Consider the following 13804-nt stretch of genomic DNA (forward strand, 5'->3'; position numbering starts at 1 on the left):
AAGTTCTTTTATTTTATTCTTTCATAATTTACTACTGATTTAATAAATTATCTTAAAATAATTAATATTGGAGAAAAACACTAAAACACGAATTTTGCCTCGAGAAATAGTAGAGAAATTAATGATTTGACCATAAAAAAACACTGTTTTTACTGAAAATCACTTATTAAGCTGGAAAAATCAGTAATTTTCTTTCCATTTATGAAAAAAAGGACTCAGTGGATGATTTATCTTCGAAAAACAACATCAGACATACCAGAGAAATCAGTGGAAAAATCACTTTTGTAATCACAGATTTAGAAATACGAAATATCATTTTGGTTTCTTTTTTGTTAAAAATGATATACAAAAATAGTTCTTTGACGTGCATCTCCTTGTCGTTTCATCCCAACAACGTTGTTGTTCAGATGTCATCCGGATCCATCTTTGCTCAGTGGGTCATGTCGGCGCAATTTCATTTCGTTACTTGCATTTTCCGCTGGCTCGAGCTGAACGATGCCGCAGTTATGCGAAGGATTATGGCCAATCAACAGATTCAACACTACACTGCTGTCGTTTCCCGCTCATCTGCTTCGAAGGCGATGATCACGTTCCCCACAGTAAAACTCGTCATTTGTATTAAGCCCTAAGCTCTGATGTTTGGAGCGGCTAAATAATCTGGTATAGTCCTCAGAATCCGGGTTCGGCCGAGGATAGATCGTTTTGCTGGATTCCTGCAGTGAGTTTCTCCGATTTCTCCTTCCTTTTGGGTAGTCGAATTGTTGACAATGCAGTCTTCCGCAAGCTCCGTCCCGCAGCCTGAGGCTATACTGGAATGGTTACAGAAAGAAATGGGGTACCGGCCGCAAGGTCAATATATTAACAATGCAGTGCCTTCGGCTGAATCGCTCCGTCGGATGTGCCGGGGTAACATGGTTCCCTTGTTCAATTTTCTGTTGAAGCGGGTCAAATCGGAGAAGACGGTGGAGAAGATCCGACAGAATATTCTTGTCCACGGAAGCAGTGGAAATGTTTCAGGGGAGGCAGATGCGGGAAGGGCTGGCAAAGGGAAAAGGAAAGACAAGGAAAAATCGAAGTTAGTCTTGGAGAAAGGGTCGGCGGGACCCGAGGGTTCTGCGGAAAGTATTAAAGAGGTTGCCTTTCGAGAGAGGGATTTGACAGAGAAAGAAGTGCAGAGATTGAGAGCTGCTGTTCAGAGGCAGAGGAAGGAGCTGAGGGCGAAGATGATCGAGGCCTCGAGGGAAGAAGCTGAGCGGAAAAGAATGCTCGATGAAAGAGCTAATTACAGGTGAGTTATACGAGAAATCAAAATAACTGCGTAGTTTTTCCTTTCAACTCTCTCTTATGTGGTTGTGTTTACAAAAACTGCAATTCAGTTAGATAGTTAGCATCTACTTACTCTCATAACCACAACTAATGCTGTTGGAAATAGCCTAAGATGGCAACAAGATTATCGTCGTGGTTTCAGCCATGTGGATTGTTAAATATGACACCTGAACAGTAACTCACCGCTAACTGAAAAAGTGAAACGATGGATGCAATCACCATGAAAAAAGGACCATCTTCTGCATGAGTTAAAAGCTGTGACATCCATCCGTCAGTGTAGCTATTATCATTGGCATTACTAGTAAGGATGTTGTAGATCTATACAATCCTAGCTTGAGTGTCCTGGAAAATTGCCTTGGTACTGACCAATTTACCTTGTAACCTTGCATCTTTCTGGATATCTCTTGGCCTCTTGTTTATCAGTAAATTTTTGCAATGCGTACTGAAAAATAGTGAAGCCATATCATATAAAGAGGAAAAAGGTATATATTTATGATCAAACACTTCTATACCATTTAGATGCAATCAACCTATTGGTGTCATAGGCTGATCTCTGCAAGTACTTGGATAGGTTATGGAAATAGAAAAAGATATTCGTCTATTTAAGTTGATCTCTGTTGGTATAGCCTTCAAATATCTTTGTCACATATTTGAGTTATTTTTTTACATGGTAATTTGGGTCACAGTAAAGCACACTCCTATCTGTAGACAGTGACAGTTGACTGATATGCCTGTCCACCCTTCTCTAATTTTTTAGATGTATTATGTGCTTGACATGTGTAATTGTTGCCTGTCATTAGCTATAACTAAATCAGAAGCATTTGGTGGATTCCCTTTCTTTTTTGTTGCTATACCCATGGTTCTATCTCAAGGTTTTAAAATGAAACTATAGATGCTATCGTGTGGATTCTCATGGCTCATAGCTTCTAAGTGGAGCTTAGTTGAGGAGTTAAACAACAGTATTTCTCTGTCCACCTTTTGATATCCAAATAAATGTTAAAAAAGGAAAAAAAAACAATGATGGAGCTTGCAAATAAGTGTAATTAGTATTTTTTGTTGTTAAAACTAGGATTATCAAATCCTCTGCAACTTTTGTCTCGTTTATCCAAAATATGGCCTTCAAAATTGTTGGAGCTGATCAATTGTGGAGTCTATAACATTTTTTTGATAAAGATGTATTATATTAACAAGAGAAAAAAATTACAAAAGAAGAGGGAGCAGATCCTTAACAACAAAAAATTAAAGAGATGCTTAGAAGTAGCATTATCTGCTTTAATTCTTTTGCCTTGGCGTTTCCAACATGAAGCACTTGTATCCCTGTTTTAAAACTTGAAACATGAAAATATCTGTATCCAACACTGACATCTAGCATTTTTTGGTTTTAATGCCTAGGCACAAGCAGGTAATGCTGGAGGCTTATTCTCAACAATGCACTGAAGCAGCAAAAATATTTGCAGAGTATCAGAAGCGTCTCCATAACTTTGTCAATCAGGCAAGGGAAGCTAAAAATTCTGGCACTATTGACAGGGACAGTGATTTCAGTGGGAGCACCGAAAAAGAAGCTGTTTACTCTACCGTTAAAGGCAACAAATTATCTGATGATGTAATTGTCATAGAAACCACTTGTGAAAGAAATATCCGTAAGGCTTGTGAAACACTCGCAGAACAGATGATCGAACGGATGTGCTGTACGTTCCCAGCCCTTGCAGGAACTGGCATTCACCAGGATGCACAGTTAGAGGCCGCGAAATTAGGTATCGATTTTGATGGGGATATACCCGAAGATGTTAAGTCTGTGATTATGAATTCCCTATGCAATCCTCCTCAACTGTTACATGCTATGACTGCGTATACTTCAAGGATGAAGACAATAATTCATAAAGAAACAGAGAAAATTGACATTAGAGTTGATGCAGAACGTTTAAGGTATTTTTCATTTTTCATTTTTTTTTTTGTTGGGGAGGGGGGGTGTGGGGGTGGGGGGGGACTCTGTCTTGTGTGTTTATACTAAAACACACCATTGTTTTTGTTTTTTTTCATTTGTAACAGGTCATACAAGTCCAACTTTCTCTGTCTCTGTCTCTCTCTAGTTTGCTTCTGCAGTGGCTTTATTCATTCTGTATGGATGGATTCTCATTGTTCTGTGGTAATTTGTAGATACAGATACGAGAATAACAGGGTAACTGATGTTGCTTCTCCTGATGTGAGCTCAAGTTTACAATATTTGATATATGGCGGTGGGAAGATAGGGGCTGATGTTCCCACTAAAGGAACTTATAACCAACTTCTTGAAAGACAGGTAAGTTTGGAATGATAGTTTTAGATACATTCAGCCATATTTGTCAAGTCTTGCACAGGTTTTCTCTTCTTCCACGTGATGTCTGGCTTTTGAGTTCACATGGTTTAGAGATGTTCCTTTTATTATTTTTTAAATATGTTGATTAAGATGATGATATATGGCTGCGATTTTGATGTGTTTAAATTTTTTTTTTAATGTTGATTATTCAGCACTATACAGACAAACGGTTGATAATTTCAACACTATACAGACAAACAGGATAAGATTGTCTTGATGTTTTTACTATTCTAATGCACAAATTCCATTTTGGAGAACCAGTTTAAATGATGACTAATATGTCTCTATTGGGTTTTTTCAAACAGCTCTATTTATGAAGTAATTTTCAGTTATTGAGTTTTGGTTATAACCTTTCCTCTAGGATATCACATGCATCTAATGGTGATTAGCTTCTATTCATTAAACTGAGAATATACTAGGCTAAAAAAGTAAGGTATGACATATAATAAAATTTGCTCATTATCAGCTAAGTAGGTAGAGAGAGCCTGAAGGGAAGACTCTCCCTAGAAACTCTATTTGAGATAGAGTTGCAGATTCAGTGTACTGTTTCCACACTATCTGCCATGATGTACTCTTCCGGTCACTAAGAAATGCTGAGTCACCCTCTACTATTAACGGACCAGTGTATCACATGCATCTTGACTCTGCTGACATGTTGCTCTTTGGAATACAACATTGGTTCCTTTCCCATGCCTTATCTTAGTGCCCTTTCCATAGTTATGCTTTGAGGGGCATTTCCTCTTGGAAAGGCAAACTTCTTAATTTTGTCGCTAGAGCCACCTTAGTCAAGTCTACTCTTGCTAGGCAGTTTAACTAGTACCTTTTTTTTTATTTGCTGCCCTATCTTCATTGACTTAAATGTTGTATCCTTATAGTTTATTTTCCTTGAGAGAGGGGCTAGTGATTGTTTAATGCCATTTTGTTAACTGGAATCAAGTTTACCTTTTTTAAGCAGTATCGTGGGCTTGGTATCATGTGATTTCAATAATTGAACCAAATCCGCCTTGCCAAAGCCCTTTGATGTCTATTTGAAAAAAAATGAAAAAGGCCTTGATATTTAAAAACTGTAAAAGATTCATTGTAGAGATACATTATGACGTAGGTTCATTACTCGAGAGATGATGCGTATACCTTGTATGTGCGGCTTCAGATTGCAAATTGCTTTCTGAGGACGAGAGGCATGGGTGGCAATGAGTTCCAAGTTTTAAACCGTTCTTTTGCTTCTGATATTGGGGGAATCCTCTGTAATTTTGGTCTGACTTGATAAGTCCTTGTTCTTTTTGCTTTTCCTCCTCTTTTTCCTCATTGAGTTTCCCCATGAGAGGCATCCTCAATAATTTTCCTTTTATAATATCTCTTTCCTCAATGGATTAAAAAAAAATATTTCTGCAAATGATTGGACACTGCTTTTGTAGAAATGATAGGTCATCAAAAAATAATTTGTCAAACTTAATAGGCCTTTTCTTACCTAGTAACAATATTGTTAAAATATCACCTCAGGGGTATTTTGGTCATTTCATATATTATATTTTCATCTTATATGATGTCTATTAGGTAGGCAATGTCTTCATATGCCTATGGTTTAATTTTCATTCATTTTAGAGGTGTATTTTTAGGAGATATATAAGTTTATGTTTTGAGGGATATTTTTGTTTTTTTATGTAAAAATCACTTAACCCTGGTTAAAAGAAAAGGGGGCATCCTTTTTGAGGCACACACTCCAAGGCAACAACCGCAGCTCCTCTCCAAGCTCTTCTTCCCTTATTTCTCTTCTTTTTCACCCAAATATCAGATTTTTCATGGTATCAGGGCAAGGTTAAGCGCTTTTTGGGCAGATTTCTCTCATTTTTGTGGTTCTTTTCTCAATCTTCAACAACCCTTTTGGAGGACCTTCCCAGATTTCTGTACTGGTAGGGTAAATACTTCAATTTTTTCCTTTTTCTGCCTGCCATAGGTTCTTTGCTTATGGCTACTACTCCTAGTTGAAAGATTATTAGGGTTTTGAGTCATTTAATGATCCCAATTTGAGAAATTTCTTCAATACTGCCTGCGTCTCCCTCTACCTTGCTTGCATTATCATCAATTTTGCATGTGTCACCCAAATTTCATGCAATTGAGTTGTTTATTCTTCAATTCCTGGTCTTGATTGCTGAGATTGATTGTTATTCATTGGAAATTGATTGGGATTACTGTTGGATTGCCCTAATTGGTTCAATTGTGGGGCCCACTTGACTGCGAAAGCATAAATTTTGGGGAAAAGGTTCCCATTGATTGCTTGATGCATTGTTGCACTGAATTATGGTAGTTTGTGGTGTTTAATGGCTGAATCCAACATACAACTTGTTGTCCAAACGATCAATGAGGGCTCTGATGTGAAATTCTCTCAACTTATTCATATACTACTATCAGATTGAATGGATCAAATTATGTCAACTGATCATGGTCAGTTTTGATGTATTTGAGGGCCAGAAGGATGGCCAAATACATAACAAAGGATTGGGCGGCTGAAGACAATTTAGTGATGACCTTGTTGGTCAATAGTATAGAGTAACGATTAGTGACCAGATTTTGAGTTGTAGTAGTGTTGAGGCAATATGGACTACCTTAGCATCTATTTTGTATCAAGAAAGTACTTGAGGGGGACCAGATCTTTCGTCTGAAAATATATGGCCAAGTACTGTTTAACTTCAGTAATGCCTTCAAGATCATCACAGGACAGTATAATATCATCTACATGGACCACCAAAACAACTATACCCGTCTTCCTCTTTAAGTATGAACATAAAGTGGTCACAATGATTCCAGTGGAACCCAAACTGCATTACTATAGTACTAATTTACTCAAACCACGCCCTGGGACACTGTTTAAGTCCATAAATGGTCTTTTTTAGTAGCTCGTATACCTTTCCTATCTCCCCTTGAGCAACATAGCCAAGAGGTTGCTCCATATAAACTTCTCCATGTAAATCTCAATACAAGAAGGCATTTTTCACATCAAGCTGAAAAATAGGCCAACCTTTATTAACTGCTATAGAGATTAAGATATGTACCAAAGTAAGTCGGGCTACAAGAGAGAATGTCTCAAACACATCAACACCGAAGGTCTGTGTGTATCCCTTTACTACCAGTCGGGCCTATAGACATGAAGAGGTGGAGAGGAACCTGATGGAGCTGGGAGATCTAGAATAGCAACTAGAACTGGACTATTTAAAGAAGACTTAGAAGAAACAGAATCTCGCTAGAGGACTCAAAATATGGGATATGCTCAAAGAAGGTCACATCAACTGACACGTGTCTTTCAGTGAACAAGGTCATAACATTTATATCATTTTTGTCGACAAGAGTACCTTAGAAAGACACATTTGACTAACTGAGGTGACAACTTATCAACTGAAGCTCCAAACATGTGGACAAAAAAAAAGTACAAAAACACGAGGTACCACATCAAATAGTTTACAATGTGGTTTTAAAATTTGGACAGGATCCTAACCATTAAAAACAAAGGTGGGAATGCAATTAATTAAGAAACAAGAAGTTAAAACAACATCCCCCAAAACGACTTAGGAACGTTCATGTGTAGTAATAGTGTTCATGTAATCTCAAGAAGATGTTTGTTTTTATGTTCAAATATGATCTTCCCTCATCAATGTAGAACTGTTCTCCCACAATAAATTTTCTCACTTAGAGACAACTAGTATGAGATGTGGAATGCATGTATAATCATAGAAGATGAGATTTTTTACCCATTAAGAACCTCATGTCAAGGCCTAAATAGACAATTTGGTCCAGGATGTAGAAGGAATACAAACATGGACAACTATAAACACATACACTCTCCACATAGAATGCACATGACCTGATAAATTAAAACACTTGGATTTACTTTCATACCATGTAGAAGTTTGTTTGATCCAAACTAAAATGGCTAGCAAACATTAGGATAGTTTTTCCCAACTAATACGAAGGACCTTTTCAATGTTTGACTGTTCTTCCACAGAAACTTCCGTCAGTCTCAGACAACTAGCTTGAGGTTTGGAGCATATTTACAACTACAAAATGATGAGACTATTTTATCTACAAACAGTTTTGGATTGAATAGTTCCAAAACACTCGACCTGTTTGTAATTTCTTACTCATTGCAGTAAATATTAACGTGATGCTGCCAACTTTACTTTTTTATTTCCATCTTTTCCACCTTTAATGGTTTAACCATGGTAAGGACTTGGGTTGATCAGCACACCATTTTTTTAAACCATTGAACACCTATAATTTCCACATCTATCATGAAAAAAATTTCTGTACAGCCCTAGAATGATTGAATATTTTATGAATTGACAGTTTATAATTGAATAGTTCCAAAAACTTGCGCTTAAGTTAATTGGTGTGCCTTTTTATTTTAAACCGCAAAATATCATTGATTGCCATATCAACCTTGAAAAAGTTTTTCTTTGTTTTTTCATTTCTCTCTCTAAAAGAATCTTATCATTGATTTTGTTATAGAAAACACATGTTCAACAATTTGTAGCCACTGAAGATGCACTCAACAAGGCTGCAGAAGCAAGGGAATTAAGTCAAGTGCTCATAAAGCGTCTGCATAAAAGGAGTGAAGTTTCATCTAATTCATTTGTTACTGGAGGCGCCTCACATAAAATGGGCAGTCTCAAACATTTTGAGGTATGTTATCATAACTACATGGCGGAGTAATATCTTTTCTTGCATTTGGCATAAATAATTCTGAAGCTGAAACTTTCTCTTCTTCTGTTGTTACTATGTTTTGTTTGCTTGACATTTAAGCTGTACATTGATGAATTAAAAAATTTGAATTGGAGAGCCTATGGGCGGATGACACATTTGTTTTACCTTTAAGCTTTGCAGGTAAAACTGCATAGTACTTGGTAATTGTTTAGAGAACATGTTCCAGTTAGTCTATTTTGTACCTTTTATCTTCCATACCAGTTTTTTATGGTTGAGATTTCTGAAGCACAACACCCCCTGAATAGCCCATGCAAGGCATGAACTTGTCTTGTTGGAATTGATCGAGGTTTGTGGTGTGGGAAATTTAAGATATTTACTTTGAGAAGTTTTAGAAATTAAATTAAATACACAAAAGCAATTTGATGGGAAGTTCTTGTATAGCTTATTGGGTTAGTGGCAAATTATGCCTGAAAATGTGGAAGCTCCGATGTTCACATAAGCTTTTGCTCCCTTTGATGTCAAGTTGGCTACTTAAGAAAAGAAAATCAATCTTGATACATTATGATGTTGTTTTTCCTGTTTCTTGCTTGTGCAGTTGGATGTGTGGGCTAAGGAAAGAGAAGCAGCTGGCTTGAGGGCAAGTGTGAATACATTAATGTCTGAAGTGCAACGATTAAAGAAATTGTGTGCAGAGTGGAAAGAAGCTGAAGAATCTCTAAGAAATAAGTGGAAAAAAATTGAAGAATTTGATGCTCGTCGTACAGAATTAGAATCCATCTACACAGCCTTGCTTCGATCTAATGCAGTAAGATTGCTTGCTTGCATGTTGGCATTTTGCTGCATGAATGAGTACACAAAAATTATTAACTGGTTTTGTTTCTTTAATAAGATAAAGTAAGTGTTTGAACTTATCTGCTTATATCTTATATTCAACTTTCTTGGGAATTTGTTGCCAAATTCCCAAGATTGTATGTAGTTAGCATTTTTGAAGCCTGGATTAAGTCTGTTTATTAGATGTAGAGGTTTTCATACAATGATTACTGTTTTCCATTGCCTGTGAGATAGACTGAGATAGTGAGGCTAGATGTAGTAATTTTCTCTATGTTTCCTCATCCATCACTTGCTTGTATTTATTCATTCTTTTAATTAATATTCCAGGAGGTTTAACCTACATGTAGTAATTACTCTAGATTTCCTCACCCATCATTTGTTTGTATTTATTCATTCTCTAATGAATATTCCAAGAGGTTTAAGTTTGACTGTTTGACTATTACCACTTGGTACCGTGATTATATAATTTGGCTTTAATGGATCTTTTTCTATAGAGAAGAAGCTTAGAGGGGGGGGGGGGGGGGGGGGGGGGGGTGGGGGGTTATTCTACTCTCTTGTTTCATTTTGCTTGTGCATCAAAAGTAATTTATTTCACTTTCCCTGTAGGATGCTGCTGCTTTCTGGAATCAACAGCCATTAGCTGCACGAGAATATGCATCTGCCACTATTATTCCAGCATGTGCGGTTGTTGTAGAGATAGCAACAAGTGCAAAGGATTTGTTAGATAAAGAAATCTCTGCTTTTTCTCAAAGTCCAGATAATAGCCTCTATACGTTGCCATCAACTCCACAGGTTTTGAGTTTACTATAAGTGTTGTGGGGAAACTTAAGACTTATTTGGTCATCACAAGCCTGCCGTCTGAAATGGGAATAGTTGAATCCAAAGTTTACTTTGCATTGTATGGCAAAGATTTGGTGTATATTTAGTAATAAATTACTTGTGCAAATAAGTAGCAATTGTGCGTGCAGTTTTATATGACACATTCAGTATATCGTGAGACACTCTCACCATGTAGAATTACATTTTAGTTGCATGCATTATGTTATCATTCAAAAAAGAGAAAGATGCATTATGTTTAATTGAACAAGGACTTAATGGTGGCCCTACCATTTCTTTCATCTCTTTTCTCTGTTCAGAAATGAGATTGAAAGTGTTCTTTGGAAAAAAAGAAGAAGAAAGATATAAATTGCTTTTGAATTTCACAGTATGTTGTACTAATTAGTTCTTTCCTGACCAGGGTCTTGTGGAGTCTATGGGTGTCAGTGGGTCTACAGGTCCAGAAGCTGTTGTTGCTGCAGAAAAGAATGCTGCTATCTTGACAGCTAGAGCTGGTGCAAGGGATCCCTCTGCAATTCCATCTATATGTCGAATTTCTGCTGCTCTACAGTATCATGCTGGTGAGTGAAGTCAAATTGACCTGGCATATTTAATTTAAAAGAAGTAATTACTCGCATTAGTATATATCTGGTTTGCCTAACTGATCCAGTATCATGCTGGTGAGTGGAGTCAAAATTGGCTGGGCAGATTTATAATAATTTTTTTCCATTTAAAGAATATTTGATGTAATAAAAAATACTCTCGTGTGTTATGCATATGTTTTACTAAATAGATGTCTTCCTTCCTTAAATAGCATTTCTGATGTAAGTGATCACGGACATGTGTCACTTTGCCATCATTCAAATGCAAAAACAAAAAAAGTCATCTTAGGAGTATTAGGCCTTTCTGATTTGGTAGAGGAGCTCATAAGGCTGTAACAAAGTTGTTTTGCATTATCTTTTACTTTACCCCTTTATGCAGTTATGCTTGTGTCAGTAACAGTTTCATGTATTCAGGTCTGGAGGGTTCAGATGCTGCTTTAGCATCAGTGTTAGGGTCTCTTGACTTTTGTTTCAAGCTTCGTGGTTCTGAGGCTAGTGTACTGGAGGATTTGTGGAAGGCAATTAATCTGGTTCATATTCGGCGGGATCTGGTTGAAAGTGATCATGGGTTATTGAATCATGCACATCGTGTACAACAAGACTATGAGAGGTAAAACCCTTAAGCATTCTCATTCATTTACATACCAATGGAACTTATGATCTTTGGGTGGGGATATCTCAATGCTGTCATTCAAGAAAAAATTTGTGATGAATGATGACTAGTAGAAGACATCCAAAAAAAGAAAAAAAAAAAACCTGTAACAAAAACTAAATATTTTATGCAAAAACAAGCTGTACATATTTGATAATCTGTTCCAGAACACATTGTATCTGCACATTTGTGTACAGATAAACTTGAAAATCCCTCTTAAATATGAATTTTTCAATATAATAACCAAAAAGGGACCTAACCTTGGTAATGCATTCATGGAACTGTTTTGTAACAGTTAATAAAGACACGTTTAGAGACATTGAAACTATATAGTGACCCATCTGCACTTAAGCATTCTTGTGGGTAATTTGGGTCCGTGTAAGATGGAGAATTGCCTCTCCCCACCCATCTCTCTTTCTGTCTCCCCTTTCTGATTTCTTGATTTATATAGTACCAACTGAAATATCTTCATATAAAACTGTGATCAGGACTACTAGTTACTGTTTGTCGTTGGCTGCTGAACAAGAAAGGATTGTTATGGAGGGATGGGTTCCTGATCTAAGGACTGCATTTGTGGATGCTCAGAGATGCCTGGAAGATTGCAAACGTGTCAGGGGCTTGGTAAGTAGACTTAGACATCTACAGCCGTTCTTAATATTTCAGGACTACCATAAAGTCTCTAGCATTTAAAAGGTCCCATCTTTGCTTAGCAAGACCACACCTGCCACATTTCTGACGGCACCACCAGCAATTGTACTGGCTTCTGTGCAGTTGTCTTTATCAAAGCGTGTCCTCACAAGAATCTCATCAGATTTTCTTTTGGCAATGAAACATGCCGTGGTCTCACTAGAATCTTATTATAATTTTTTTACAGTGAAGATAATTCAATAGTTACTTGTTAAATGTCAGGCCTTTTTAGAACAAAGGTTACATTTATAACTACATAAGACCAATCATTTCCATTTTGAGTGTTAACAGGTTGATGAGTGGTGGGAGCAACCAGCAGCAACCATTGTCGATTGGGTAACCGTGGATGGGAAAAATGTAGCTGCATGGCTAAATCACATGAAGCAACTTCAGATGGCATTTTATGACAAGGAGCTTCTGTGAAGAGGATGGTTGCAAGGCCTTTGTGCACGAATGTCATCTTCACCACTTGTTTATGTCTTTAGTTGAAGTGATAATTTTCCTGGTACAGATCCTTTATACCTTATTTTTTCGCCATTTCTTGTATAGGGTCCGTGGTTGATGAAGCATCTGTAATATATGTGCCTTCCGCCATTTCTTGTAAACCGCATATTTTTTGAAAGACAACAAGGTATAATTCCTTTCCTTGTCAATTTACCCGTCTAAGGGAGTAAACAGTTGTAAACAGGTTTGAGAATTGAGAAGAGTGGAGCTCCTAAGATATCATCAACTTCGACCAAGAATATTAGCAATTCGAACAAAACTCTCGTCTATTATCGGCCTTTGAGGTCTCAAGCGAACACAAACTAGACCGCAGTTGATCCAAGTGATTTCAATTCACCCAGCAGGAAACAAATGTAGCCACGGAGCGACAGCAGGATCGGGTGCAACGATCTCGTACAGACGAATTTAGCTGCTCTGAGATGCTGAGTACTGTATTCTATCAGAAATTCTAGTAGTAAAAAAAAAAATTCATTTCGTACAGATCGGTATACCAAAAATCATGAACGCGATTGCCCCTTCTAAGCTTTTCAGCCGACTGTTTTGAAGGACTCGTGGATATGCTTTAGCGTTTCCTGATCTTTGTTCCACTCCGGCGTGGGTGCGTTGACAAAGTGAGCGTAAAGCTTGTTCTTCGCACAAGTGACGGATATCAGACTATGAGCGCCGGTACCGTCAATCTCGTACACGTAGTACAGTTGTCCCTTCTCGTCTGTCCGCTCTTCGGAACGTACGCTATCGGCGGTAGAGATGAGATCTTGAAGGCCGACATCGGACAGGGCGAGGTTATTCAGCACAACGTCGCGCGGTGCCAGCTTGGGGAAGCCGGCGAGGAAAGTAAGGTACTCCCGCTCGCTTCTCTTCTTGGGGTTGTAAAACTCGCTGTCGGTGCCATTGGTGCCCTTCTCCACCTTAGAGACCAGGCGCTCTTTCCAACCCTCCGGCACCGCGTAGATGTACTCGGCGGAGTCTTTTTTGCTGGAGTTGCCGCCGTATCCGCCGTAGTTTGCGGCGCTTGCGGCTGTCCCATAGTAGACGCTGAAGGGTTCCGCAAGTGAAGGGAGAGGCGTGGCGGTCAGGACTAACGCCGCAGCAGCAGCTGCGGCTGCGAGGGTACCGACGGCAGAGAGGGGTTTGGTGGTCGGGGCTGGAACCTGTGTGTTTTTAGGGTAGAGATGGGTTCTGGAAGGGGGATTTGGAGCGGCGGAGTAGGTGGAGGAGGAGACGACGGCGGAGGGAGAGAAAATGGTCGCCATGTGTTTGATCGAATGTTCGGGCAAAACAACCGGAGTGTCATGGTTGTAATCTCAAGCACCCTATCCATTCAAGTGAGAATCT

General features: G+C 38.2%; 2 protein-coding genes across 3 annotated transcripts; one reads left to right on the forward strand and one right to left on the reverse strand.

Annotated features, from left to right (window-relative positions):
- Nucleotides 1-437: 437 nt before the first annotated feature.
- LOC137937250 (AUGMIN subunit 5-like) lies at nucleotides 438-12715 on the forward strand. 2 transcript variants are annotated; one of them, XM_068782333.1, is made up of 10 exons: nucleotides 438-1288; nucleotides 2719-3252; nucleotides 3484-3625; nucleotides 8183-8356; nucleotides 8973-9182; nucleotides 9815-10000; nucleotides 10446-10605; nucleotides 11041-11236; nucleotides 11767-11899; nucleotides 12257-12715. In XM_068782333.1, the coding sequence occupies exons 1-10, from the start codon at nucleotides 768-770 to the stop codon at nucleotides 12386-12388; spliced, it is 2388 nt and encodes a 795-aa protein (XP_068638434.1). In that variant the 5' UTR covers nucleotides 438-767; the 3' UTR covers nucleotides 12389-12715. The 2 variants fall into 2 exon arrangements, with proteins under 2 accessions (XP_068638434.1, XP_068638435.1); XM_068782334.1 differs by having other exon boundaries at nucleotides 3490-3625.
- A 67-nt stretch (nucleotides 12716-12782) lies between these two features.
- Nucleotides 12783-13791, reverse strand: LOC137937253 (thylakoid lumenal 19 kDa protein, chloroplastic). The gene has a single exon (XM_068782340.1). It carries the CDS (start codon nucleotides 13720-13722, stop codon nucleotides 12997-12999), a length of 726 nt encoding a protein of 241 aa, XP_068638441.1. The 5' UTR covers nucleotides 13723-13791; the 3' UTR covers nucleotides 12783-12996.
- Between the last annotated feature and the right edge of the window lie 13 nt (nucleotides 13792-13804).

The sequence above is a fragment of the Aristolochia californica genome, unplaced genomic scaffold (assembly GCF_029961685.1).
Source record: "Aristolochia californica isolate CCGP_79_NKW_82.1479 unplaced genomic scaffold, dmAriCali1.0.hap1 SCAF_7, whole genome shotgun sequence".
NCBI lineage: Eukaryota > Viridiplantae > Streptophyta > Magnoliopsida > Piperales > Aristolochiaceae > Aristolochia > Aristolochia californica.

What these genes read in the sequence shown, in the direction of transcription:
- LOC137937250 (XM_068782333.1), top strand. Translation starts at nt 768, where the DNA reads ATGCAGTCTTCCGCAAGCTCCGTCCCGCAGCCTGAGGCTATACTGGAA. An exon ending in CCTTGCTTCGATCTAATGCA is followed by an intron (nt 9,183 to 9,814) that starts GTAAGATTGCTT and finishes CTTTCCCTGTAG; the next exon opens with GATGCTGCTGCTTTCTGGAA. An exon ending in CGTTGCCATCAACTCCACAG is followed by an intron (nt 10,001 to 10,445) that starts GTTTTGAGTTTA and finishes TTTCCTGACCAG; the next exon opens with GGTCTTGTGGAGTCTATGGG.
- LOC137937253 (XM_068782340.1), bottom strand. Translation starts at nt 13,722, where the DNA reads ATGGCGACCATTTTCTCTCCCTCCGCCGTCGTCTCCTCCTCCACCTAC.